Genomic DNA, 26,995 nt, shown 5'->3' on the forward strand with positions numbered 1-26,995 from the left:
GTTTTCGCTGGAGCTGCTGCTTTATGTAAAATTGTTTACGATCCTCTCCCTTGAATTTTACTCACATGGCTGCTTTTTTCCTAGTAAAGGACTTGTGTTGTCTGCAGTATTTACAAGCAAGGCATTTGGTTCATATGTCCCTAACCACCAGGAAAGCAAGCTGGCTATTTGGAAGCTGTTGATCCAGGTCGTCTTCTGTACGTGCTTCAGGGCTGTTGGCTGCCTGGGGCTGTGTAGTGTAGTTTTGTGTTGACATTGCATTTTCTTACTCTGATGACAGCAGAGCAAGGGAGAGAACAGGTGAAGGACTTGCACTGCACGCCATTTCCCTGTGAGCAGAAGGAATGAAAATTCAGGTAGAAGCAGCAGAAAGCAGATATGGGTGGAAATGGTCCTGAGGAACAAAAGACAGAACCTTTGGTAGGTTTGTGTCTATTGGTCCTTCAGCAGAGACATGAGTGACTTATGGAGAGCTGAGCAGTGCTGACAGACACAGTGACGGGGGCAGATAAATCCCCATACCCGGCTGCTGGCTGATAGTGATCATTCATTGCTGTCAGCTTGTCAGCACAGTTCTGTTGCTCTCCGGTTTTAGAAATCGGGAAGGTGTCAGTGTTGCTGCCAGCCTCAGTGACAGAATTCATCAGTTCTTCAATTCTGTAACACCAGCGGGATTTTTTGCTGTGGAGGTTCAGTATGTGTGTCCCATGAAAGCCTGGATTAGTAGGGTGTTTCCACATGTCGTTGCTTTTGCTTTCTAGCAATGACAAGGACCACGAGATTGTACGTAAGCAGGTAACTTTCTGCGCTGCTGGCTGAAACAATAGCAGCCATCACAAGCTGTGGTGAACAAGGGGTCTCTTGGCATGAAGAGAAACACTTTTTCGCCTTGATGCTGGCCAGGAAAATTCTATGCTGGGACTCTGCTTACAGTGGTTGTTGGGTTACACACTGTGGCCACTGCCACAACCATGGGATGTCATATGATCAGCAGGTCAGGGCACGATGTCTTCTGCTGGCCGGAAAGTGGCTGAGCAGATCCTAGCTCCCGCAGGGTTTCTGAATTGTTAGTGCTCTGCTCAGTGGCAAACACCCAGCAGGGAGGTGCTGGGATGGGTCGGTGCCTGGATTGCCAAGATCTGTTCTCTTGTAGCTCCATCGTACAAAGCAGGAGTCTTTGTGCTGCCTTCTGCAAAAGCACCTGATGTTTTCTTTTGCTGGGGCAGCACAGTATTTGATTCTGCCATATGGTTGTTAGCATACTGCTTGGGAAGCAGAGCAGGTATCCATCTGAAGAAAGTCCCCTGTGCAGTGACTGGGGATTTTTTTAGCTGCACTGTCCACGTTTGCACTTTGAAACTTCATCCTTTGTGGTCTGGATCCATGAATCCAGATAAACTGATAAACCCTGCTGCTGCAGTTGGTACACGTGCTTTGCAGCATGCATCAGCCATACACAGCTGTGTGTTCAGTTACGTGGAGGACGGGAACAAGCTGAAGTACTTCTGAGTAGTCTACAAATTTTCTGCAGTTCTTCTTTTTACAGTTTTAGAGTGTCTGTAGGAGAAGATAATTAAAAAAAAAAAAGTGTTTTATATTCAAAAAAGATAGATCACTTCTTCCCTGATTGGAAATTGTTGGGAGCAGCTTGAACAGGGTGACAGCAGACCGTAGAAGTTTATATTTGGCAGCACCAGCTGCAGTGTGTACTCTCTCCTCCAGACTCTGAAGCCATGCCATGTTACGCAGTTGTGGTTTCAGTATCTTGGTACATCTATCTCTCTGGCTAGGTTTGGCAGGAGGAGGCTGAGCCGGAACTCCTGTGACAGGCTGATTGATCACTGCAGGGAGGGAGGCTGGCTGGCTGTCCCTGCTGTGATGGAGCACCAGCTCAGGCGGTCTGGAGGCTGCATCTCTCAGTGCAGCCCTGCTCGGGGGGTCAGTGCAGTTGAGCTGCGTTTTGCAGCCAGATGGAGCTAGGAGCTGAGCTTGCCACCAGCTGTTCTGCTTGTGTGCTGTACATGTAGGTAGGGCAAACAGACCTGTCCTGCAGCATCCTATAGCAAAGCTAGTTTAGGCACTTCTCATACATGAACCTGCTTGTAGTGGTGTCACAAGCCTCAGCTGCAGGCTCGTGCTGTTAAGTCACTCTCTGCCTTTCCTGTCACTTAAGACCCTCTTTTTCCGTTGTAGGGGCTGACATTTGAGGAGGTGGAGAACTTCTTCACTTTTCTGAAGAATATAAATGACGTGGACACAGCGTTGAGCTTTTACCACATGGCTGGAGCTTCGCTTGATAAAGGTACTAAAGCTTGCAAGGCACGCAGAAGCTGTGAGCATGAGGCAGCACGGCTTGCACTGTGTGGTTGGGCTTACAGTTGGCCAGCGAGGCCCGTCTGATGGATTTAAACGTGTCACAAAACAGCAGCTCTTCCCTGTGATGAGAGGTTTAACTTGCTGCAGTGCACAGATAAACAGGGATTTGGGGTTTTATACTTCTTCCATTTTAAATATAGAGTGGAAAGAAATGCTGAAATATATTGCCTGAATAGATCAGTAAGCTCTGATAAAGCTCTTCAGCAGAACCATTCAGGTCAGATGTGTACAGAGGTGAATATGTCACCATCCCATGCACCTCAAGGTTTCTTCTCCAGACCAGTCTTGGGAGGGACATCTTTCCAACCTTTTACAAACACTTGAAACACTGTTGGGAGTGACAAGTGCTATTTTAAGAAGTTTTCTTGCAGATTCTCTCCTGCAAAGGTCTTTGGGCACTAACCAGCAGTGGAACTGGTGGTAGGCACTGTACAACCCCTGGTTCCTCTTTGCTTAAAATTAAGAGGCTTTGCTTAGAAAGAAGAGCCACATTACACTTCTGGTCTAAAATCCAGGTAATGGCACCCGAATGTGGGGCTCCATTGAGTTCTTGGGCTGAGCACTGAAGTCTCTGTCCAGAGTTTAAGTTTCGTGGAAGCTCCTGTCTTCTAACAAGTTAAAGCAGCTGCAAAATCAGATGTCTCAGAAGCAAGTTATTTATCCAGCTGTTGTGGGAATGCTAGGGTATGAATAGGTTCTTAGGCAATGGAATTACCGTAGGAGTCACATCTCTTCCTGCGTGCAACAACAGCTCTCCTCAGCTCAGAATTTTTGGGGAATCATCTGTACTCTTTCCTTTAGATCACTGCACCTTAAGTCTTAAAGTTAAAAGAACCAGGTAGTTGTTTTTTTTTTTTCCTCCCCTCTACTTTGAAAGTAAAAATGAGTAAGAAGTACCTTATATGAAATATGGATGTGCTGCTGCTGTGCAGAGCCCTATCTGCGGTGTGGTGATAATAGCCTAGCAAATCCAATTTTCTCAGCATCTACAGTAAATTAGCAATTGCCCAGTCACAAAATATGTTATTTGTGGAGTATTTAGATCCGTGCGCAGTTGGTAAATCAGTGTGATTACTGTTTAATTACGTACAATTAATGAGCTTGTGCTGGAGCTACAGCCGTTGATCGAGGAGTCTTGGCTGAAGGAAGAAGCTGTAGGAGGCTTTTATGCTGCTGTGTTCTGCCAGGAGTTTTCCAGGTCTGTTGCCAGGAGCCTGCAGGGCTAGAAAGCCACAGGAAGAGCTCTGGTTGACACTGACACTGTGCAAACCGGGGAGGAGTGGAAAAAGCCTCAAAGCGTGGGTGCTCCAGAAGCGCCAGCCACAACCCCTTTGCCATTCATGAGTTCGAGCCCTTCCTGCCTTGGCAGAAGAGCTGGTGCTGCTGTGTCATGGTTTTGTGATTTTTGGTTCCCCCCCTTTGTCTGTGTCTGGCAGCTGGCGTGAGTTATCCCTCTCCTCCATCTGCACTACCCAGCACAGAGATGCTCCTGCGAGTTGTGGCAGGGTGCACGGGGAAGGTTTTACTGCAGCTTTAATGAAGGTGCAAATCAACCTGCAGCAGTGTGCCTGGGTTTTGCAGCAGGAATCTGCGTGCTTGCACACCTAAATTGTCTGCATGCAACACGTTTCCCATATGCATGCTCATTCTCACCTCATCTGGATATTACACCCACAAATCAAATCAGCAATAAGTGGGCTGCATCTCCTCCAAAAACCAAGTTCTTACAGGGTTGCTTATTAAAAAGCAACAAATACAAAAATTGCTCATCCTTGGGAGGAGCAAAAGGACAGTTTGTGTCCTTGCTGCTAACCTCATGCAGGAGACTGGCTGTCAGGTTCTAGAAGAGCTGCTTAATATGAAACAGGGAAAATGAATGGCACCAGACTGCTATTGCTGGGTAGCTCCTTTTTGGCGTTGAATTAAGGAAGCCTCTTCTAAGGAGGATGATAAAACTGATCCCCAAACTAACATGGGGATTCCTCATTCATCCTTCTTTGGTTCCTCTGGAAACACATAACCATTATTCTCTTAAATCACAAACAAACATTATTGAGCAGACGGCCCCAGGCGGTTTGCTGGGGCGTGCAGCTGGCAGCAGGCTGGCACAGAATTCATTTCACCCTTTTGAGGCGAGGGTGTGAGTTGCACTTCCTTGGCACCGTCCACAGCCAGACTTTCTGAGCAGCAGTCCTGCTGGCAGCAGCAGTGCTGTGGTACAGCTGCCCTGCGTCTTAGGGCAGGGCACAGTGCCTTTGAGTAACTTGCATTAGAGACAAGAGGAAGTTATATCCTTCAGCAGTAGGAGGAAATAGAGCCTTCTGGTCCAGTGAGATAGCACATCTGTCTGCTGTTACTTTGGCCAAGTGATTGGCCTCAAGACAAAGAGATGGCATTTGCCATCTGCCTGTGCTCTGGCACGGTCCTGCCGCATACAACCCCATGTCTTGAGCACATCGTGAGGTGTTGCTCGGTGTGATCCTGGGGAGTTGGATGGAAGAGAGAACTGTTGTGAGCTAACCCTGCATGAAATGCTCCGATGGATGGCTTGTTAAAGGAGCTGGCGTAAAGCTGCAACACTTGACATCTTAAAAGAAAAACAGCTTTCAAGATATAGAAGTAGAGCTAATATTTGATAACATAAAATCCTGGAGACATTCGTGCATAGAGATTGATGCAGCTATCACAAAATCCCAATTGGGAAAAGGCTGTTTGATGAGATGTTTCCCCAGACAGCACCTGTTTCATTTTCTAAAACGGCAAAGAAATGACATACATAGATTCACATCACTTTTATTTACCTTACTGAGCACCTTGTGTGCTGGGGCACCTGCAGCAGAGGAATGTGGGGTCAGAGCCTGATCTGGCGTCTCTCAGGAAGGTTTGTGTTTGAAAGGAGCTGAAGGATGCTGGGCTTTGAGCAACCTGGCCTAGCGGGAGGTGTCACTGCCTCTGGTAGGGGGGTTGGAACAACCCAACCCAAACCATTCTGTGATTCTGTTATGGCATTCAGCATTGCTGTTTGAGGAAATACAGACTGGAATAGGCTCCCTGGGGAGGTGGTTGAGCCTCCATGCCTGAATGTGTTTAAAATCTGTTTGGATGTGGTGTTCTGGGACATGATTTAGCAGCGGGTTGTTAGAGTTAGGGTGGTATAGTTTGGTTGCAGTTGGACTTGATGATCTCTAAGGTCTTTTCCAACCTGAGCAATTCTATGATTCTCTGCTACTGATGTTGAAAATGATTGGTCTTGGATACGTGGTGGCTTACAGCACTTAAAGCCTCTTTCCTTCCCTAAGCCTAGGTGTGCTAAAGCACCTCTGCAGCACGTGCTGATAAGTAGGGAAAATTAAGCTGAGAGATAAGTGTAGATGAGCTTTTTTGGTGGTACTTTTTTTTTTTTTTTTTAAACCAGTGTTGCTTCTTTTTCCTTGAGCTTTTCACATTTATGAACATGCTCAATCATGAGGACAGCTTGAGCACTTAACCCAATCCTGTGGTCCCAGTGAAGGTCTCTGAACAGCCTCAGGCACTCCATTTACCAGGATGCTAAGGGTGAGGAGGCTTCCCTGACAACTGTTTGTTCCAGGTGTGCTACAGATCATGGGGGTTCCTGCTCCTGTGCTTGCAGAGGAAGCACATGAAGATGAGAGCTGACCCCTGTACCACTGCCAGAGACTTATAATGTACCTGTGCAAACTCTTCTGTTTGGTATGTGAGATGCTGTTAGAAAAGCAAAGCTGTGTGAAAGCACACAGTGCTGTGCTGTGGCTGGAGAGAGGGTTTTGCTCCAAGGTCAGTTCTCTTCTGGGGCTGTTGCTTTCCTTCCCAGGTTGGATATTACAAAACATTTTTTCTCTGGAAGTGGGGTAATGTATGAGCACAGGCTGCCCAGGGGGAGTCTGTCCCTGGAGGTGTTCCAGGGCTGTGGAGATGTGGCACTGAGGACGTGGGCAGTGGGCAGGTGGGGGTGGGCTGTGTTGTGCTGGATGAGCTGGTGAGAAGACTTTTCCAACCTTACGATTCTGTGATTCTTCCTGTGACATCTCCCTCCTGGTGTTCAGTGTAGGAGAGCACCTGAGACGATGTTGATTTGTCCCACAGGCCGCAGCCTCCTTACAGGAAGCTATAAAGAGCTCTCCCCTTGTTGCCATGCTCTTCTGCTGCAGCTCCCAGTGCTGCAGCTGAGTTATTCCAGAGGTTCAGCGGAGCAGATGGGCAGTTTGCTGTGACCTTTGCCCTCAGCTGCTGGGGCAGGAAAGCAAAGGGCAGGTCAGCAAAGAGCAGCAGTTCTGCAGCGAAGACATTTTGTGAGGGTCTGGAGATGTGGTTGGCATCGGCCCGAGGACAGCGTGACATAATCTAATTATACCATGTCCTCCTGTGCCTCTGACCTGGCATGCACCAGGCCTTGCGGAAAGATTTATGGTTTTATTCCTTTCCTGAAGTAGGGGGAAGCTGAAGTCAGCTTGGGAATTTAATTACAGTTTGTGATCATATGATGTCCGTGCGAGCTGATTAAACTCTGGACCATTAATGCACTTCTTTGTAGGGCTGAGGAATGCCATCACCTGGGTTTGTTCATTTGACCACATTGCATCTTGGGGGCTGAAACTAATTTGGGTTTTCTTCAGCAGTGACTTGGAAACAGCTTTATTCTGATAACAGTGGACAGGATTCCCTGCGAACATCGCTCACTGCTCTGCTTTAATTTCAAGGGCCAATTCACTTTGGAATGCCACAGAGCTGCTGTGCAACTGGTTGGAAAGCAGCTTTTTAAAATGAAATATAGAGATAAAGCTGAATTTTGGGGCGCACGGTGCAGGGTAGCTTTCACCCTTGCTGGAAGGTTTCCTCCCAAGGCACCATTTGAATGCACGTCGTGGTGATGCATCACAAAATGAAATCAATTCTGATGGGAGCCTTCAGTCATTCACCTTGGGTTTCAATTCAGCTGAGTGAAGGGTAAATGCAAACACGCTTGTGCAGAGCTCTTTCATGGCATAGAGAGGCTGGAGCAGAGTGCTTCAGCCCCAACAAATAGTGCTGAGCAGGCTCAGAGAGACAGCAGAAGGCAGTCAGATAGGCACTAATGTATGCGGGGAATGGCTAGACCAGACCTGTGAGGTGCAACAAAATCAACTGCATGACCTTGCACTGTATCTATGGCTGCTAAAATGGAAAAGGGAGTTTTCTGCCTGTCTCGGTGGCAGCCGTGGGTGCTGGTGTCCCATTAACCGTGTGCCTTCCTCTCGTGCAGTGACGATGCAGCAGGTGGCCAGGACGGTGGCGAAGGTGGAGCTGTCGGACCATGTGTGCGATGTGGTGTTCGCGCTCTTCGACTGCGATGGTGAGTGACTGTGTGTCCTGTGACCACTGCTGGCTGCAGCCAGCATGGGCGAGAGCTGAGCCAGGGGTAGAAATGCAGGGAGAGAAGGCTCCCACCATGGGAAATGCCCAGTGCTTTGCTCAGGGTTTTTCTGTGCTAGCAGATGTCCATTTTGTGCTGAGCTCTGCCGTGTGGCCATAGGTCTGTAGCTGCCTTTCTGGGAAAGGTGTCCAGTTGTGCACAGCTCCCAGTGACACTGATCTTAAAGCGCCGTGTGTGGAAGAAGTGTTGGATGCAGGCTGGCTGCTGTGGGAAGCAGCTTATCTCTTTCTCACCAGACTCTGATTTGTTCAAGAAAATGGGTGGTTGTGTTGAAAACCACCCGATCTGGTACTTTGTAGCTACAAAGTCCTCTACAAATGGCAGCCTAACTAATTAATGGCAGCTCTGCGCCTTGCAGTAAGCTTGGTGCTGCACCCACAGGCAGGCTGCAAACGCTTTGGGGTAGCAGATGCCTCGGTGCCTCGCTGCAGCCATCTTGGGCTGAGGTAATGGGAATCAGTGGAGTTGTGGATCTTGCCCTGAGATAGAGATACTTCAGACAGAACCTCCTGCATTGGACGTACTGGTTGAGGCCCTTGGGTGATAACCGCTTGCTGGGCAGTGGGGCTGCAAGCACCACTGCAGAGAAACACAAAGTAGTCTGGCAGGATCTTCCCCAAAAAGCATGGCTCACAGGCCATGGTTGCCATTGCTTCAGTGGCGTTTGGCATTTTACACCCACGGATGGGCATAGCGAGCTGCAGAACGGCCTTTGAAATGTGTTGATGAAAGCAAGAGGAATATGCTCTTGGGTTGGGAGAAGCAAAATTCTGCATTTGTCCAAAATTACAGCATCCAAACCAGAGCTCTTGCTGGTGTCCTGGTGCTGCAGCCCTCCTGCTGCCATGCAGCGGCACTGAAGTACGGCCAGGCTGCTGTTTGCTGATTTAAACAGGGACACAGAAATGTGCCATCTCTGGCTCTGCCTCTTGGCTGCACTTCCTCTGGGTTTCAGCTCCACCTGCTGCCGTGCACCGCTCAGTGCTGCGGCTGTTCTGTTTTCCTCTGTGCTTCAGTGTCATTTCCCAATCACATCCTCAAAGCAGACGCTCAGACTGCAGTGAACCGAAGGGTACCCGGACGTTCTGCATGGGCATCCCCTTGTAGGAGGAGCTGTTAGATAGTCAGATAGCAAAGCTATCTGTGCGGGGAAGAACTGTTGGTGATCCCTCACTCTGTGAGGGAGGCAGTGATGGAAACGCAGCACTGAACTCTGTGGTTTATAACCGCATTGGTGTTTGTAAGCGTTACTGCTGGCACGGGGGAGACTGCCGCTCACTCCTCAGTACTTTGACAGAGCTCCCTTGCCCAGATTGGTATCAAGGTGCAATGCAGAGGAAAGCGGCTCCTTGGATACAGCTCCCGTTGGGGCTGGGCTGGCTGCTCCTGGGGTGCTGCCGGTGGCTCCGTGTGTTCCTAATGCGTTCCTCTCCTTGCAGGGAACGGCGAGCTGAGCAACAAGGAGTTTGTGGCCATCATGAAGCAGCGGCTGATGCGGGGCCTGGAGAAGCCCAAGGACATGGGCTTCACACGCCTGATGCGCGCTATGTGGAAGTGTGCCCAGGAGACGGCGTGGGACTTCACCCTGCCCCGGCCCTAACGGGACTGCCCGCGCCGGAGGGCCGAACCCCTGCCGTAGAGCTGGGACTTGCCGCCGCGTTCCTCTCTTGTAGGAAAAGGGACGTTTCGTACTGCCCTCACCCGCAGCGCGGGGTTGCACGCTGTACCCGCTCGCTTCTAGTTGCCATTACAAACCGCACGGCTTTTTATCTCGTGTGTTGACGCCGCTCGGCCGGGCCGGGAGGGCGCTGACCCCGCCGGGGTCTCTCCGAGGCGGCGCGCGCCCGCACTCGCGGCAATACGGCGGGGGGGGGGGGGCGGGGCCAGAGGGGGGCGGGGCGTGTGGCGTCATCACCCCGCGCGCAGCACCGCCCCCGCCCCGGCCGGCCGCCGCCGCCGCCATGGAGTCGAACAGGGACGAGGCGGAGCGGTGCATCGGCATCGCGCTGGCCGCCGTCAAGGCCAACCAGCCCGAGCGGGCCCGCCGCTTCCTGGAGAAGGCGCAGCGGCTCTACCCCTCGCCGCGGGTCCGCGGTGAGCGGCGGCGGGCGCGGGGCGGGGCGAGGGGGGGAGGGGGGGTGCCGGGACGGGCGGTGCGGCCTGCGCGCTGCCACCGCAGCTCCGGGGGGCCGCGCCTGCGCGCTGTGGGGCGGCGCGCGGGGCGTGCCGGGGAGGCGAGTCCTTCGTGGGAGGGGGCGGCGGGCCTTCCTAATGCGAGTACGGCACGTGGGGGTCGGAAAGCGCGGGTGCGAGGGGACCGGTCTGACGGGCGGCCGAAAAATAACTAGAAGTACATTGGAAAGGCGGAGATGGCCGCCTGTCAGGGAGGCGTACGCTGCAGGGAGCGCGGAGACGGCCTGCTCGCTGTCCAGGGCCTCCTCCGGGCCTGGCGGGGGGAGGCCGAACTGTCCGATCCCGCCTCGGGAAAGGAGAGCGAGCCTGGAAGCGTTCCGCTGTTACCGAGAGATCTTGGCCTGGGTACTGCGAAAAGGTGCTCCGCCAGAGGGCGGTGGGCACTGCACGGAGCTGCTGCTGGAGTTCAAGGAGCAGCTGGACGACGCGCTCCGATGTAGTGTCTGAGTTCTGGGCGCTCCCGTGTGGAGCTGAGGGTTGGACTCCGTGGTCCTTATGGGTCTCTTCCAACTCGGGGTGTTCTGCGATCTGATGGTTAAAAGAGAAAAGACGTGGATGTGTTGCTGTAGAGATCTCCTGTGCTCCCAGACCTGCAGTATTTTGGGGAGTGGGGGGGGAGGACTGGGGAGAATGGGAAGAGCAGACCGAGCTCGGCGGTCTCTGACCTCGTTTTACTTCCCCTTTTCTCCTTCCAGTTCTCCTTGAGTCGCTTAACAAGAGCGAGCCATCATCCAACGGGCAGTCCCAGGCCCGGGAGTCCCCAAAAGCCCAGTTCAGGAAGGCAGGCGGGGACTTCCCATCAGCCAATGGGGAGGCCGGTGGGGAGGCCCCCAAGGGCTACACGCAGGACCAGGTGGATGCCGTGAAGAGGTGCGTGTGCTGCTTCCCAAGCTTACAGCCAGTGTTTATTACGTGATACCTGTCTGTTTCTCACCATGTTTTTAAGATGTAAGGATGGAGCGTGGAGGGGAAGGGTACATAGAATAGGTTGGGGTTGGATAGCTATTCATATTCTGTGCTATGTGAGAGATTTGGTCAGCTCTGTACCACGTGGAGTGGTCTTTGTTCAGTGAGATGTTAAAAGGGGACCTAGGCGGCCCTGCGAGGCAGCTGCCAAGTTTGAGACTTTCCCCTCAAGGCACGTACAAAGGCTAGAGCTGTACGCAGGCAGGTATTTTCCTGCTGATGTGCAAAGGGCATTTTGAGTACATTCGTTCCGTAGACTTCATGTGAATGTTTCCCTTAGGTGCTGTTCAGTGGTCCTGTGCAAAACCCCATATGGTGCTGAGGTGTGTCGGGGGAAGCCATGGCTCACAGCGTGCAGCAGGAGGCCCTTGTGTTCTGAGCCTTGCCCTGTAGCAAGTGCTGGAGGTGTGGGTGTCCCTCTCACCCGCTGATGGTCCCTCTAAGATCCCAATAAAGTAGAAATCTACATCAGGACGCTTCACTCTGTTTGGCTGATATACTTCTAATGCTCTTACTGGATAGTCCTAGGGCATGTTTATCTAGTCACCCCTTTTCCAAATGCTGTTTCAGCTGTTCTTTATTCCTTTCTACCACTTGTAAATGCTGGAAGTTGAAGGACTGAGCTGTATGCGCAGTCACTTGGTAAACTTTGTGTAAGCCTTTGGGTATGGTCTGGATTGCGCAAGAACTGCTCTGGCTAATTGATTTCCGGGTGTGTTTACTACGTCACCTGATTCTCTATAAAGCCAGCTTGCTTTATTCTGTCCTGTGTAAGTCATGTGAGAAAGTCACGTGGGAAAGAGGAGCTGTGAGGGGTACGCAGCAGGAGCTGGGCTGCACACAGGCCTGGGCAGCTCCTCCTGCTCCTTCTCCTGTTAAGTCTGAATAAGAGGGGCCTGAGGGGGATTATTAAAACCAAGCTGAAAGCCCAGCTGTCCCCCAGCCTGCCATTTGCGATCCCCACACCTCCTGAACAGCCTCCAAAACGTGAGCGTGACGAATCTGAAGCTTGTTTGTGAATCGCATGCTTTTGCAGGTGATCTCATAGCCTGAGGAGAGGCCCTCCTACCTTTACAGGCCTGGCTTGTTCTGTGGGAGTGTTTGTGTGCTCGTAATGCAGGTGTTCCGTGGATGAGCATGCAAAAAAAATTAGGTCACCCTCTGAGGAATTAGAACTGAGTAAACCGGAGTTCACTGAACAACATCAGTTGAAACTGCAATACGTGAGACACAACAGAGTTGACATGTTCATGGCAAAGCAGTTTTTGTAGCTGGAATTCACTGCCCCTGTTTTCTCATTTCTCTTCTGGTAGGGTAAAGCAATGCAAGGATTACTATGAAATTTTGGGAGTCAACAGAGAAGCCTCTGATGAGGACTTGAAAAAGGCTTACAGGAAACTTGCACTGAAATTTCACCCAGATAAGAACCACGCACCGGGGGCTACAGAGGCATTTAAAGGTAAGGTATATTTCCCCCTTGATGATTTAGAGTCATAGAATCGTTAGAGTTGGAAGGGACCTTTAAAGGCCATCTAGTCCATTGGTGTCCCAGTGTACAGGGACACCACAGCTAGATCAGGTTGCCCAGGGCCTGATCCAGCCTCGCCTTGAAAGTCTCCAGGGACGAGACATCCACCACGTCTCTGGGCAACCTGTGCCAGTGCCTCACTGCCCTCACTGTAAAACTTTTTCCCTATATCTAACCTAAACCTACCTTCTTGGAGCTTGAAGCTATTTCCCCTTGTACTATCGTCACAGATCCCGCTAAAGAGGCTGTCCCCTTCTTTCCTGTAGCTCCCCTTTAGATTCTGACAGGCCGCTATCAGGTCACCTCATAGCCTTCTGTTCTCCAGGCAGCACAGCCCCAGCTCTGTCAGCCTGTCACTGAAAGTTTACCCACAGCTGTCAAGTGATGGTGCTGAGCTTGGCTAGCAAGAACACCTCAAAACAACCTCACAAGCCAGGCAGAGAGCAATAAAGTTCTTGTCAGTAAAGTTGTCTCTCTTGTGAGATGGTGATATTATGAGCAGAGTATGTGCTAAGCTTAAAATATCAAACGTAGGTCGGTGTGTTTAGGCTTCACTTCTGCTGGTTGGACAAGGAGAGGCCTTTCTTGTTTCTAAGCTGCTCTTCCTGTCTTATACTAAATGGTCTTCTGCCCCACGGCCTGGGAGGGAATTCCCTCCAGATCTCACTTCTACTCTCCTCTGAACAGACTGGAAGCCCTTAGCTCACAGGGAGAGGCTCCAGGTCCTGCAGCCACCCAGCACGGGGCAGGTGCTGGAGCGCACCCCTGCCTAGTGACAGCTGAAGCAGAAATGCAGCGAGCTGTGCAGCCCCACAAGCGGTTGTTGAGTTTGCAGCCCTTTTAGGCTCCTCCAATCATGGAGCATTTCAGACAACTCATAATCGGTGCCAGTTTCCACATGAGCGCTCAGCACCTGACTGTTGTGAAAGGCTGTGGGTGGAATTGCAGGATAGCAACACCAGGTGAAAACTTCTTGGGTGAAACTGCACCAGCTGTGCAGCCAAGCCCGGGCAGAACTCAAGGAAGTCACCAGTAGCTTCAGTTCTGTTGAGAATAACCTCAGCACCTCTCTAGCAGGGATGATTGCAGGGTAATAAGGCATCTTAAAACTGGAGTCATTTTCCAAGAGAAATGGTTTTGCTCAAAATGGAACATATGAAATAAGGCTTAAGCATTTTATGTCCATCTGAGAGCTGCTCTGTGTTTCTGAGTTTGTAGGGGAGGTGATGGCTAAATTCTCTCCAACATCTGTGAACCTTTTCCTTTGCATTATTTTTCATCCTACTTCTGTAGTATGCGTCCAAATTATTAGTAGGAGGTGCTTGGAGGTACACTTAGCTGAGCTTTTGCCCTCTGATTGTGCATGCTCAATTTCTACCTATGGGGCAGGTGAATCCCCTTCACTATAATAAATGCTGCAGAGTTGCACAGGAACTCCATTCAGGCCGTGGGAAGGAAAATAAAGGAGCAGGCTGGTGATTGTGCCCCTGAGCTGGCTCTAGAATTGCTCCGCTCAGAATTAAAAGAGGGCTTTTCTGACTATCATCCCTGAAAACAGCCCTGCAGGCAGTTAGCGGGACACCTGTACCCATGGGGTAGGCTTTTGTCCTCGGTGCTACGTGGGGAGTAAGCTCAGCAGTGGCATCCTGCCTGTGGGGTTTGGAGCTCCAGTGATGGATGTGGTGAGAGCTGCTGGAGCAGCATGCAGAGGTGCCATCTGGCAAGAAACCCTTTTTCTTCAGAGGCTGCGGAGGCAATAAGGCATCTTAAGTTTGTTAAGGATTGTTAAGGAGCTAAACAGAACCTCTTGTGACAGTTTTACAGCACTGGTTTTGCAGTGTGAAGCCTTTTAAATACTGCGGTGTGATGATGATGATGCTCTTCACTCCTGAAATGGCAGTAGACTTGTGTTGGAGCAGGGAGCAAGGCCAGCCTGCTCTCAGCGTGTTGGCGCAGCACTGGGGTAAACGTGAATTCAGCAGTAAAAGTCTCACGTAGGGTTTGTTTCAACTATGTTAAGACTTAGGTCCACAACTGGTGAGCGTCTTGCTGTTGGCAAATAAGGAGCTGACCCTCAGCTGCTTGGGAAAGCCTGTTTTAGTGCAGGGGCCAGATGAAATAGCAAGCACCTGCAGACATGTAGCTACACTGCGTGTGTGGTAAGCCCCTGCTCAATAGTTTGTCCTTCACCTTGCTAAGTGGCGAAAGGCAGGTTTCTTCACCTCCAGTCTTAAATAGTGATGTTTGCCAAAGGCTTTGACAAGAGTTACGTGCCAGAAGTCGTGTGTTAAGCAAGGTGCCCTTTATCTTTCCCTGCAGAGCTATCTGCTGCTGGTTATCTCTCCCCTGAGCCTTGTCTCCTGGGCTCCCCTGTCCTTCAGCCCCAACCCAGCTCCTGGTTCACAGCGCTCACTGAAGTCCAGCTGGCTGTTTGGTTCCAGAGGGTGCTGGGGGAAATGTGCACTGCTCCCAGGGTTTTAGTTAATTTTTTCTAGCATTGATGTATTAGCTGAAGGCTTGTCGTTCATCTTCCCAGTGACAGCTGATAAAGTGCTACGTCTTGTCCGGAGACCTTGTCTCGGTCCAGGGTTGCAGCTGGTTGCAGCCTGTGTGGTACCAGATTTGCATCGCTGCCTTGGGCTGACGTCAGGAAAAGAGCTGAACGTGGCTACGTGGGGCTGAAATCCTGGCTTGGAATGAGATGGTCCTTGGGCTTTGTCAGCAGAAGGCTAAACAATGAACAGAATCCTGAATTGCTTCATGTTCATTGCTTAACCGTGCAGTTGGAAAGGACAGGCTCCTGTGCTGGAGTGAGTCAGTCCTTGCTGCCTCGCTTCTGTTCCTGGTTGAAGAAATGTTCGCTCTGTGTGCGCTGATGATAACCAAGAATTAAAACAAGTATTAACATTACATATTCTGCTTTCCAAACCTGTAGTCCAAGAGGAAACCATACCCTTTGGTCTGACTATCGGGAAGATTTTGAATCTTAATCTCCTCTGGAGGGCATGTGTCTCCCTTCCTTTCCTGTTACTTCTGCTCCTGCCTTTAACTCACCCATCAGCTCCAGTACTACAAGCTTCTTGACCTCCTTGCAACATAGGAGGAGAGGATCCTCTCTGTGGTCACGTACAGAGGCTGCTGGGTAGGCTGGTGCAGAGGGAAGTGGTGAGCTGGAATGGTTAGGGAGGGAAGCCCAGAAAGAGGAGGGTGGCGGGCGGCTGTTGTGGTGGGAAGATTCGTGTGTGCTGAGGCTGGGAAGCTGGGGGGATGTCGTTCCAGTACATTTCCACTGTCACAGGCACTGCTCAGCAGCCCTTGTAATTATGCGCCTTAGTTTTGGCATCTGGACGTTTTGAAATCCGTGGCTCAGTGATAGAGCTTTGAGCCAACATTTCCTTACTGGCTTCTCTTGGAGGTTTGAAAATCTCTTTCGGTGATCTCACCTGTGCTTAAATTCTTTGCAGTTCTGATTTTAGGCTGTCATACGAGCCCTATCATAGCTTCTCATTTGGGTTAATGAAGGCCGTAGGCACTGAGTCTCCCCATGTGTTTTTCTGCCCGTGTTTGCAGAGAAGCATTCCAGGTGCTGCAGGAGCCCGCCGAGGGCCGGGAGCTGCTGAGGATCCCATCCGGGGGCTGAGGCAGATGAGTCCCACCCTTCTGCAGGGCTCAGCGTATTGCTGCTAGAAGGAAGAGGCTAATTGCTTCCTTATTGTCCATGTTGCAGCCATCGGTAACGCATATGCGGTGTTGAGCAACCCAGAGAAGAGGAAGCAATATGACCAGTTCGGAGACGAGAAGCTCAACCCTGCTCGGCACGGACACGCTCATTCGGACTTCCACCGCGGCTTTGAGGCAGACATCTCCCCCGAGGACCTCTTCAATATGTTCTTTGGTGGTGGTTTTCCCTCGAGTAAGCACATCAGACCTTAACCTCTTGAACAGGACCCGACCCTTTTACCAGAGTCACAATGCAGCAGGATTTATTTAGCAGTGCCGGGGTTGGTTTGAGAGCTGTGCTCCTCTCCACAGCTCAATTTGATGAGAGTTCTCTTTGAGAAATTCCCCAAACGCATTGAGTTTCTAAATTGATCAGATGAGTACTTGGAGAACTTGGGATCCAGCAGGTAGTACCCTCAGGGGTGGGCTTCCTTCCCACTTCAGGTATCTGCAGGCTCGCAGCGTTAACTGTTTTTAGGTTGGATTGAATGTTAGAACAGAAATCATGAACAAAAGTGCTGTGCTTCAATGCAAGGCATGAAAACAATCCTGTCCTGAAGAATGTTTTTCTGCCTGGTGGCTTTAGAAGTTAAGTCTTCTCAGCAGAACAAACTGTGGTAGCTTCTAGACCTCAGTCTGTATCTGCTCTGCCAGGCAGCTGAAGCACTTTCTTTTACATACGTGTGTGGGGCAGCCATTACTAGGCCTCTGTGAACCAAATTGGGCAACAAATCTGTGTTTCACTTGAGATTTACCTTGGTAGCTCTTTCCTATCTGCTATGTCAGAACTAACACAGTAGTGCCAAGCACTCGCAAAGGTATCTGGAGACCTTCCTCAGTATTTGTGTTTTGCTTGACACAAAGGTAAAGCGACCCCGGTAAAAACAGAGCTGCTATTTTAGCTCAGTCTTTTTTCCCTCCCCCACTGTCCCAGGAGAATTCAGGACTGGTTTTGCAGCTGCTTTCCCTTTTCAGCTGCAATTTTGACATTTAAAACAAGATGTGGAAAAGCTGGTTTTTAAGGTGGAAAAACCAAGAATGATTTCTGTTTGCTTGACAGCAGATGTGCTGTCCCTGAACATGCTGGCATGCTGCTGGCTGTGAGACAGGCTGAGCTGGGAGCAGCGGTGGCAGCAGAGCAGATCCAAGCACACGCACAGCATAGATTTCCTTTAAAATCTCTCTTCTGGTGTCTTTGCTGAGTGCAATCTGAACCAAAGGAACAAATCAGGCCCATTCTGGCAGTGTTCAAAGTTAAAGTGCCTGGATTTGCTGCTCTGTCTCAGCACACAGTCTGTTTTTTCTTGGGGAGGCTGACGTGGAGCGTGGCCACCTCTTGTGGCTCATTCCCAGCAGGTCTGCACCAGCTCTGACAGTTATCTTTTGCTTGCAGGTAACGTTCACGTGTACAGCAACGGCAGGATGCGATACACCTATCATCAGAGGCAGGACAGACGAGAACACCAGGGTGATGTAAGTGGCAGGAGCAGGCAGGGGGCTGGGAGCTGGAATGCTTTTTGCAGTGCACACATTGCCAGCTAGCTGGTGTGAAGGTTGCGTGAAGCAGAGCTGCCTGTGTTCTCCTGCCTGTGCAGCAAGCTGGAGCCGTGGGAAGTGCACTGCCTGCTGAATTTGTGCTGCTTCATTTACAGTAGTTGTTCTCACAGGACTTTCAGGGCTGTCTTCCAGCAGGGAAAACACGGATGTGTCTTGAAACAGTGTCACCTTGAAATAAGGTTGTGCTGGTTTTTGAGAGAGAATAAGCATTTCCTTTTGTATTTAATTCCCTACTTTCAAGTCAAATCCAGCTTTCAGATAACATGGGTACACGTGGCTCCTCCCGATGTGTACTTATTCTCTCTTTTGGTTCAGTCTACAGGGTGGGACGTTTCTGATCTGTGATACTTAATTAACCAAAGGGAAGAATTTGATGGCTATTTGGGTTTTTCTGCCACAGGATCTATCTCCAGCACTCCAAGCCCTTTCAACGAGTGAAATGAGATTGTGGGATTTACATAACCCTACTCTGTTGATAACTGATAGTACTGCATCTGGGCTGCTGGGCTCCCCCTGCTTATTTTGGGGAGCCTTGCTGGCCCAAAATGGCAGGGGAATGGAGCTTTTGCTAGAGCTGGGAGGGAGGGCTTAGCTGCAGGGTCTCTGTGTGCAGGTGTATAGACAGTGCTCCATCGTGTGTTTCTCTTCCCTCAGGGCGGCCTTGGGCTGTTTGTCCAGCTGATGCCTATCCTCATCCTGATCGTCGTGTCTGCTCTCAGCCAGATGATGGTCTCCAGCCCACCGTACAGCCTGAGCCAGAGGCCGTTAGTACCCCGTACTCTGAAACCTATCCATGTAGGGTTGGGTGGGTTCTGGGGGGCCGGGTGGCACAGTGGGTAGGGAACCAAGATCTCTGTTTTCCCTGCCAGCTTTTGGCTTTATTGTGTCCTACCGTTCCTCTTGTTCCCCGCTGTCATATGTGCAGGGGAAGGCTCCTTATTGTCTAGCGGGTCTGGAGATGGAAGGTGCAGGGTTGTGCTGGGGGTGTGCTTGGCCAGGGAGCTTCTACGACCTGTGCCCGTGACGGGGTTAGAAAGGAACAGAATAAATGAGTTTGAGGAGCTGTAGCGCAGCAGGGTGCTTCAGACACACTGAGATCCCACGTGCAGAGTGAAACGAGATATAGAGTTAAACAGAGGTGTGAAAAACGAAAGTCATATCTATTCATCATAAGAGCCTTGGCTGGGTTTGTATCTAGTGCAGAACAATGCAAGAAGAGGGGAAAGGATAAGAGGTTCCCGTAGAAGGAAAGACACTCCCGGAGAAATCCCCTGGTTCTGAACTTTCATCTCGCCATGAGATAGCCATGGCCTGACGTTTACTGGGCAGCAGCGGCGCTGGTTCTTTCTGTGGAAATGCCCTGGTTGGCTCATTGTGCTGACAAACAAGTTTCTATTCTCGGTCACTCAGTGGTGCCAGCCAAGAGCGAAAAGGCATGACGATTTCTGGCTGCTTGCATCATTCTTGATAGAGGCTTTGTGGATTTTAAGGGGCAGCTCCCTGCACGTATGTAAAAGGCAGGTGGAGGTGGCAGCCCCTGAGCCCTGCGTAGCATCAGCGATGGCATTGCTTATGGGTGGTGGTGTTAAATGCTACGAAAACCACCTTAGCTTTGGGTACAAGGTAAAGGCTGTGGCATTAGTGCTTAGAACCGAAAGATGGAGTGCTTCTGAACAGGGCGGGATTAAGGGTAAATCTGAGAGGCTAAGGAGTGTTCAGGTGTGATTTCTGTCCTTGAGGACTACAAAGCAAAGTGCATCTGCGTCGTTTCTGTTTGGTTTATATGAGTGAAGAGGCGGCGCGTGGGGCCAGGAGGCATTCAGCAGAGGGCGGCTTTGAAGAGGACAGGGATTTACTTCCAGCTTTGTCAGCGGTCAGAGAGGAACGTCATCCCCGAGCCTCAGTGTGCTGGAGCTGTCATCTTTGCTTCATGAGCTACGCATTGAAGGGAGAGGTGCTGAGAGCAGGCAGCTGCTGTGCCGGCAGGCGGTGCTGTGCTCTAGCTCTGTCTGCCCAGCCGTGTTTTGCTGCCTGACACAGATGCTGTGCTGGGCACCAAGCTGCAGCTCACCACCCCAAACCCAGCCAGCCTGAGGCGAGGCGCTTTCGTGGTACAGGGAGGTTTTAGTGCCACTTATGGACAGACAAAGCGGTGAGCTGAACTGCTTCCCTCCCAGCAAGCGCTGCCCGTGCCCCAAAAAACAACAAGAGAGCTTTCTGGTCTTGTTAAGTCTCTGGGGTTGCCCACCATTTGTCCCAGAATGCTGGATGCTGATGAAATGTGCAGGAGTGCTTGAGTCACTCCTGAAAGCCCTGATAGGCTGAAGGGTGAGCCGGATGGCTTAATGTTTATACCTGCCTTGAGTCAGGCTCGCTTTTAGTGTGGCAGCAGCTGGTATTTATTATAGGAAACTTTGGGCACGTCTCCAGATGGAGCTGTTCCCAATAGATGCAGTGTTTGGGCACAGGTCCTGTGTTGCAGCTTGCACACACACCCCAGTGAATATCTCTAGGTTTGCTGGAGCGTTGGGGAAAATAAGAGCGTTGCTTTGTCTGCAATGCAAATCCAGGGGATAGGGCGGAGAGGGATTTCCTTCTAGAAACTGCTGGTAGGTGCAGGCTCAAGTGCAGAGTGGAGCTAATTTTGTTCTCGCAGCAGCATGTGATGTTCTGCAGGGAGCTGACACTCGGGGTCAGCAGCTCTCTTCCAAGGAGAGCGCAGGGGTGGGGGGCGAGCGGGGGCTGCGGGAGCGCTGTGATAGCCACTGCTGTGCCCACATCAGCCCCCAGCCTGTGCAGTGCCCCTGGGGCTCGCTGCCAAAAGCAGCAAGGAAGCTGCAGAGATTTAATTAGCACTGAAAATCCTAATGAACGCTTTATTTTAAATGGGTTTAGTCCTCGGGCAATCCGCCTGAAGGGCTCTGTCTGTGTTCAGGGCTGTGCCCAGCTAGCTCGAGGCCCGCCAGGCCGTCCCTCCCTGTGCTGATGTTTCATTTCCACCTGGACTGCTTCTCCTCTCCAGGGCTGTGGGTGCAGGGGGTCGCCGTCCCTCAGGGCACGTGCATGGTAAGGAGCTGGGGGTGCTGGCTGTGCCCTTGAAGTATCCCACACCATTGTGACTTTTCTCCCTGAGCTAGGTCTGTGGGTCACGTGCACAGGAGGGTGACAGAGCACTTAAAAGTTATCTACTACGTATCTGAGAACTTTGCAGAAGAATACACGGGCACGAACTTGAGAAACGTGGAAAGGAGCGTGGAGGACGACTACATTGCAAACCTTCGAAATAACTGCTGGAAAGAGAAGCAGCAGAGTGAGTAGTGTGGGGTCAGGAGCAGAGGGTTTTGTTTGCTGCACGAGCTCTGTTTTGGAAAAGACTTCAGGGACCGAGCTGTGCTAAAGCTGCATTTTATCACCGCGTAGGCACATTTCCTGTTTGTTTGTTTTTTCTGCCTATGACTTCATGTCTGTTTTGGCTTGGTTTGATTTTTAATGCCGCCACAGAACTGGTCAGACGGGAGTTGTGCCCCAGAGGTTCCCCTGCTGCTGTCAGTAGGGTATCTGCTGTGCAGTGGACGGGAAGGCTGCGGCCGCCTTGTCCGAAAGCCCCTGCTAGCTCTCTGCATGTCCCAGTTGTCCAAGGAGGGACCAAATTCCTCATGAATGTTGCTGGTGTATCCACCCAGCTCGCCGACACAGGCATATCCGTGAGCCTGCTGCCTGTGCTGTCTGCTGCCCCATGGCGTGGCAAGCAGCACTGAGCTCTGAGCCTCTGCCTCTCCTCCCCTGTGCCTGATAGGATGGATCTCCTTCCACCTTGGGTCTGTAACGCTGGGCTTTTCCCTTTGCAGAGGAAGGCTTGCTGTACCGGGCACGCTACTTCGGAGACACGGAGCTGTACCAGCGAGCACAGAAGATGGGCACCCCCAGCTGTAGCAGACTGTCAGACGTACAAGCCTCTCTGCATGGATAGTCGCTGTCGGCCCGCTCAGCAGAGGTCTAAGTACGAGCTGTGGCGCTTCCTGTGGCAGCAGAGCACGGCACACTAGTGCTTTTAACACTTAAATCTCTGAGGCACAAGTCTTCACGCGTCTCCTCCGGATGCTCAAACGTAACGGGGGGAGGCAGCCCCCTCTGTCAAGCCTACACTCCTTAATTGGGAAATTGATTTTGTTTAGCTTGCATGTCAGCACCCCCGGCTCACTCCAAGCTCGCGTTGCTGGTGTTGGTTCTCTAGGAACAAAGCAAAAGCCCCAGGCGTGCTGGCAGCCCGGCTGAGCTCTTGTCAACCGCGCCTTCGATGCAGTGCCGTGTGCACCTCAGCTGGTTGGAAGTTCTATTCCTTATCTCGCTAAGCCTTGACCAGCCGTGGCAGCCTGCCACCACATTTTAAAGAACCCTTTTTCTTGCTTTCTTGTCTGTTTTATTGAAAAAGTTGTTATCCCCTGGCACTGTGGTGACTGTTAGAAAGCAGGTGTTCCTTGCCTACCTCTTGCCTTGCCGTGACGCTCCAGGAGAACAGAGCAAAGGGCCAGAGCTCATAGCAGGGGCTAGGAGCAGCTCAGTGTGTTAAACTGGAAAACAAAGGCAGCAGAGTGGGAGCCCGGAGAGCAGTGGGTGGGAGAGCTGGAGTCCGAGGAGCCCACACAGCGCAGAGGAGAGCGGGTGTGCTGGATCATGGGAGAGCTGATAAAATAATGAAAGCTTTGGTACAGAGTTTGGAGTCCTTTTTCTGCTTAATTATCTGAGCTAGAGGCCCGTACAGGCCTTGTCTAACCACATCATTTCTTGAAAGTTGGGTTTCTGTAAGAAATAAGTGTGAGGTGAAGTTGGCACCAAGTTGTAGTTGCAGGGACACCACTGAGGCTTGATGCTGGACACCTAGCTGTTGGAGCTCCTGACGCCAGTAAGGAGGTTTAGCAGTGGAGTTTTTCTTTATTTTCCTTGGCTAATGGAGCACGTCTTAAAGCAAATCCTCTGGGTTATGCTTGGCCTTTTCTGGTGTACTCTGGCTTTGGTTTTCGTGGTACGCCCACTCTTGTTTTCCCTTGCGCCTCTCATGTCAGGGCAGGCTGGTGTTAAGAACCAGGAGAGAGGCAGTGCCTGCGTGCCCACGGTGCCGGAGCAGAGGGACCGTGCGGGTGGCAGGGCAGGGCAGGAGGAGCCAGCTGCTGCGGCACAGGGACGGGTGGGCCACGGAGGGGGCACTGTGCCGGGAACTGACACCGTTACCGCTCTCGTTCCCAGACCCTTGACATGCCTGAAGACTTTTGGTGAAGTGCACTGAGCCGAAGTGACAGACTTTATATTTAAAGAATGAAACCTTATATTAAAATGGAATTGAGATTAGCAACGCACAACCGCCCTCTTTCTTCTCTCTGCCCGTCTCCGCCGGTGGACGTCCCAGGCGGCGGTTAGGACAGGACTGGAGGCCATCGTCCTCATTCCCTTCCAGCAGCACCGTGGGACGGCCTGGTTGGCGAAAGGAGACCCTCGTGGCTGCGCTGGAGAGAGAAATCGGACAATTGGGTGATAAAAAAAACTTTTAAAGAGAAGAAAAAAGAAAATATAATCTATTTAGAATTAATTTATAGCTGTATATACGTTGTACTTTTAAACTATGCAGGGGTTGGATGATTAAATTATTTTGCTTTGCGCCCGGTTTGGTGAACAGAGAAGCAGGAGGTTCTGCAGGGTGCGTGGCACGAGGCAGGAGTCACGTCGCCGTGGTGGTTGCGCTTTGCTTTGCTGAGGACGGCAGCGATGCGTGGCCGGGGAGCTCAGTGTCTGCCTGCCGGGCTGCCACAGAAGCACTTCCGAATCCGCAGGGGGGGAAAAAATCAATCAATGAAACTGCCCGGATTTGCAGTTTGGTTTTGCAACATTGGCAAAAGCAACCGCGGGTCAACCGAGTGCTGGAGCCACGCGTTGGCCGGAGGAAAGGATCGTCCTGGATGCTCGTAGCTCATCAGCTCTTGCTTTAGTCATGTGTAACTATTTCTTTTTTTTTTCTTTTTTTTTTTTCTGCAACGTCTGCTTTTATTTTGCCTGGCAGTCGCTGTGCAGCGGTGCAGCATCGTTGTGTGAGCAGGGCTGTCCGCGAGCTGCGTCCCTTTGCTCGTTTGTCAGTCCTGCAGTTGGGGTTCCTCACCCAGCAGCACTCCGGTTTGCAGTGCAGCCGTGGCCTCGGGGCAGCTCGTAGGGAACGGAGCGTTGCATTGCTTCTGTTGAAAGAAGCTCTGCGGGGCAACATCAGGAGCTGCTGGGCTCCTCAGACCCTGTTGCTGCAAGAGCCGTGTGCTCACCTGCTCGGCCAGGCTGGGCCCGGCTTGGAGCAGCTCCAGGCTGCCGTCCCCACCGTGCGTGTTAGAGGTAAAAGTGAAATGAGAGGGGTGGTGGCACTGGGACAAACTGGATCTTGTTTTGTACCCTGCAGTTAATTTTTCCTGAAGACGTTTCCTGTGAGAGCCACCCCGGCAGCTGTGGGGGTTGCTCAGGTGGGTGGTGCGGGGTGGCTGGGCTGGAACGGGAGCGAGCAGCAACGGGGGCTGAGGTCTTTGGCATTAGGCATCCACGTGCTCTGTCTTGGGCCAGTTATTTATTTTGCAGAATATCAGCCCTCCTGTTAACTGTAAGCCTTATTATCCCACAGCTGCCACGGCTCGGAGTTGATTTTAAGAGGTTGTTGTTATTTTTTTAATGATATCTCCACCTTCAGAAGGCGTTTGGTGGAGCGTGACGTGGGAATAGCTCTTAGTAGCGGCACAGGGTGGGTGGCAGCAGAAGCCCCTGGGGTGGGAGCTGTGGGCTGCAGAGGGACACGACGTTTGCAAGAGGTGCTGACCATCTCGCAACACAGCATTCCTTGCCCAGGGCCTGCCCGCCCCAGCCTCGTGATTTCTCAAGTAGTTACCCGTGGATAATACGAGCCAGAAAGCATAGAGCCTAACGGGTGTTCACGGGAGCTGTATTTCTTGATTTAGAATTAATCATAAAACTGTACATCTATAAATAAACGTTTGTAACGTGAAAGGCTGTGGCTGCGGTGGTGTCGTGCAGACCCTGGGGTGAAATGAGAGCAGTTTTCACCCCAGCACTGCATTTTTAACTGCACCTTTCGCTCAGTCCGAGTTTGAGCCGGTTTGGGGGAGTGCTTTATTCTCCTGCCGCCATTACTCTCTACCTCTGCGCTCCTGCAGGGGGAGTGAGGGCTTTCGAGCTCCCACGGCCTCGGGGAAAGCAAATGCGAGGCCCGGCTGCGCTCCCAAGCCTCGCCCTGGGGCACCTGGGGAAAAACCGTGGCCCCGGGTCCACCTGGAGGAACAAACTGATGCTATTTAAGATGGGATTATTGCTAATGGCTGCTAATAGATTGCTAAAAGCCGATTTTGTGTAACCAATTAAAATAATAACTTAATATCCCAATTTGTAGTCTCACCCCGACCTGCCGTAAACCAGAGCTGCTGTGTGCTCCCAGTCTGGGCTCCTGCAGCGGATGGGGTCCGCCGTGGTGCGCCTGGGGCTGCAGTGACCCAGACACAGCTCCCGAGGAGTGGGCTTTCTTGATTTGCTTTATTGGTGTGGGCAACTGGGGCTGCCCATGAGCTCCTTCCCCACCCAGCGGTTCCTTAGCCCTAAAAATGAATAATCTCAATTGCTCTGCCTGTTTCAGATGTCCCTGAAACGATCCCCAGGAGCGGTGCTGCAGAGGAGAGCCCCAGGTATCGCAGCCCTCCGTGTCCTCAGGGGCACCGAGCAGCCCGCGTCCGCGTGGGGAGGCTCAATGAAGGCTTCTGGCACCTTCCGGGAGCTGCCAAAAGCCTCGTGCTGCCCCCCGGGGACCTTGATGTGCATCCAGCCCGCGTTCCGTCACAGAAAGGGCAGCTCACTATAAATAGGAGCTGCTCCTGGGGCTGGATTTGAGCTGGGCATCTGGGGCTACCGCAGGGCATCTGTGGGATGCGGGGACCTGGTGCAGGGGGGTTTCGTTGCACTGTTGTTTGCGGGGTTTTTTTGGAGCTCTCTGCAAAGCCCTTGATTGTTGTCTGTAATTACAGCTTTAGAAAGTGACACCGAGTCCCTTTGGCTGAGGTCTGGGGAATGCTGGGGCTGCAGCGGGGCACGTGGGCAGCGGTCCCCCCCCACATGCCTATAAGGCTTCATGAAATGTGTATATATAGCTGTGAGACACAATGTGTCTCAGCATTTAAAGCCGCTGGGATGAGGGTATGGCTGCTGTCAGCACGCCGTCACTCTCTCGGTGCTGCTGCCTGGGGCAATGTGCCTTTCCTGCCCCGTGACATCGGTGCCACAAGCTGCCAGCTGTGCAGCTCACCATGGCTTCACCAAAGTCTTGTGCTTCAGTTTTCAGGTTTCATGACCGGCGGTGACACCAGGGCACATACAGGGGTGATTTTTGGTCAGGCCCCAAAACAGAGATGCCCTGTGCATGGAGCGAGGAATGATCCAAAACGTCAGCCATGGGGAAATGCCCTGGTGCTCAGCACATTAGAACGGGACACATGAGGAATAGGAAGCACAGCCTGGCCTGCCCAGCTCTGCTCCAGCTGCTCCAAGGTGCGTGTAATGCTGCTCCTGGTGCTCTGGTGGGGGCTGGCTTTGTCACAAGTAGCTTTGCTCGGTGAGTTTTTTGTCACTCCGTGTCTGAAGCAAAAAGAAACACCACAGAAGGCTGAGCCAGAACAAACTTGCATTCTAATAGAATTAAGTTGGCTGTTTTTTGTTTCTCCAGCCTGGTTTTATCCTCCACACCTCATGCCTGACGCAGCGTGCCTGCCTTAATTACACTTTAGTGAAAGCCTCTTTTTCTGAGTTGTTATAACTGCTAATTGCAGGCTGCTGTAATTGCACTCATTGGTGCAGATTGCAATCAGGCTCGGGAGCACGCGTGGAAGAGGGCACTGCCTGGGTGGGTTGACACACACGCTCCGTCTCACCCCCCATACCGGACTCTCCTGCTGCTTGCCCGAAGCCCAGGCACTTCCTAAGAGCTGTGGGCAATGGTGCACCTGGGCGGCTCAGGGGCTGAGTCAGCCCTGCCTGAGTCACAGCCCCGTGCCCCACACTGAGGTGCGCTGCAATTCCTGCCCCCTCCCGCCATCCCGAGGCCCCCACAGGACGTGGGGCAGCAGGGGGATTTCTGCCCATGGAGGAGGTGCTTCCATCATCCCTTCCCAAAGCCCATCGAGCACAGGGACACGGCCGGG

General features: G+C 51.8%; 2 protein-coding genes across 15 annotated transcripts in view; both read left to right on the forward strand.

The window, feature by feature from the left end:
* Positions 1-9,576, forward strand: part of MICU1 (mitochondrial calcium uptake 1) — a 90,408-nt gene extending 80,832 nt beyond the window's left edge. For all 12 annotated transcript variants that reach the window (XM_025151708.3, XM_025151709.3, XM_004942032.4 and 9 more), the window contains 3 exons: positions 2,194-2,302; positions 7,637-7,726; positions 9,247-9,576. In XM_025151708.3, the coding sequence (XP_025007476.2) occupies positions 2,194-2,302; positions 7,637-7,726; positions 9,247-9,407 (360 nt within the window). In that variant the 3' untranslated portion in view covers positions 9,408-9,576. The remainder of the gene's footprint in view (positions 1-2,193; positions 2,303-7,636; positions 7,727-9,246) is intronic.
* Positions 9,577-9,743: 167 nt separating this feature from the next.
* On the forward strand, positions 9,744-24,800 carry DNAJB12 (DnaJ heat shock protein family (Hsp40) member B12). Of its 3 annotated transcripts, none has more exons than NM_001031224.2 (9): positions 9,744-9,901; positions 10,696-10,870; positions 12,280-12,425; positions 16,222-16,407; positions 17,608-17,687; positions 18,426-18,535; positions 20,909-21,081; positions 21,620-21,771; positions 23,016-24,800. In NM_001031224.2, exons 1-8 carry the CDS (start codon positions 9,769-9,771, stop codon positions 21,739-21,741), a joined length of 1,125 nt encoding a protein of 374 aa, NP_001026395.1. In that variant the 5' UTR covers positions 9,744-9,768; the 3' UTR covers positions 21,742-21,771; positions 23,016-24,800. The 3 variants fall into 3 exon arrangements, with proteins under 3 accessions (NP_001026395.1, XP_015143692.2, XP_046798824.1); XM_015288206.4 differs by having other exon boundaries at positions 21,620-21,765; XM_046942868.1 differs by having other exon boundaries at positions 9,754-10,084; positions 21,620-24,800.
* The last annotated feature ends 2,195 nt before the right edge of the window (positions 24,801-26,995 follow it).

This window comes from Gallus gallus, chromosome 6 (genome assembly GCF_016699485.2).
Source record: "Gallus gallus isolate bGalGal1 chromosome 6, bGalGal1.mat.broiler.GRCg7b, whole genome shotgun sequence".
In the NCBI taxonomy this organism is placed as follows: domain Eukaryota; kingdom Metazoa; phylum Chordata; class Aves; order Galliformes; family Phasianidae; genus Gallus; species Gallus gallus.

Excerpts from the sequence above, each read along its gene's own strand:
- DNAJB12 (XM_046942868.1), top strand. The coding sequence starts at position 9,769 with ATGGAGTCGAACAGGGACGAGGCGGAGCGGTGCATCGGCATCGCGCTG. Across the intron at positions 10,871-12,279 it reads CAGGTGGATGCCGTGAAGAG|GGTAAAGCAATGCAAGGATT; the intron begins GTGCGTGTGCTG and ends CTCTTCTGGTAG. Across the intron at positions 16,408-17,607 it reads TGGTGGTGGTTTTCCCTCGA|GTAACGTTCACGTGTACAGC; the intron begins GTAAGCACATCA and ends TTTTGCTTGCAG.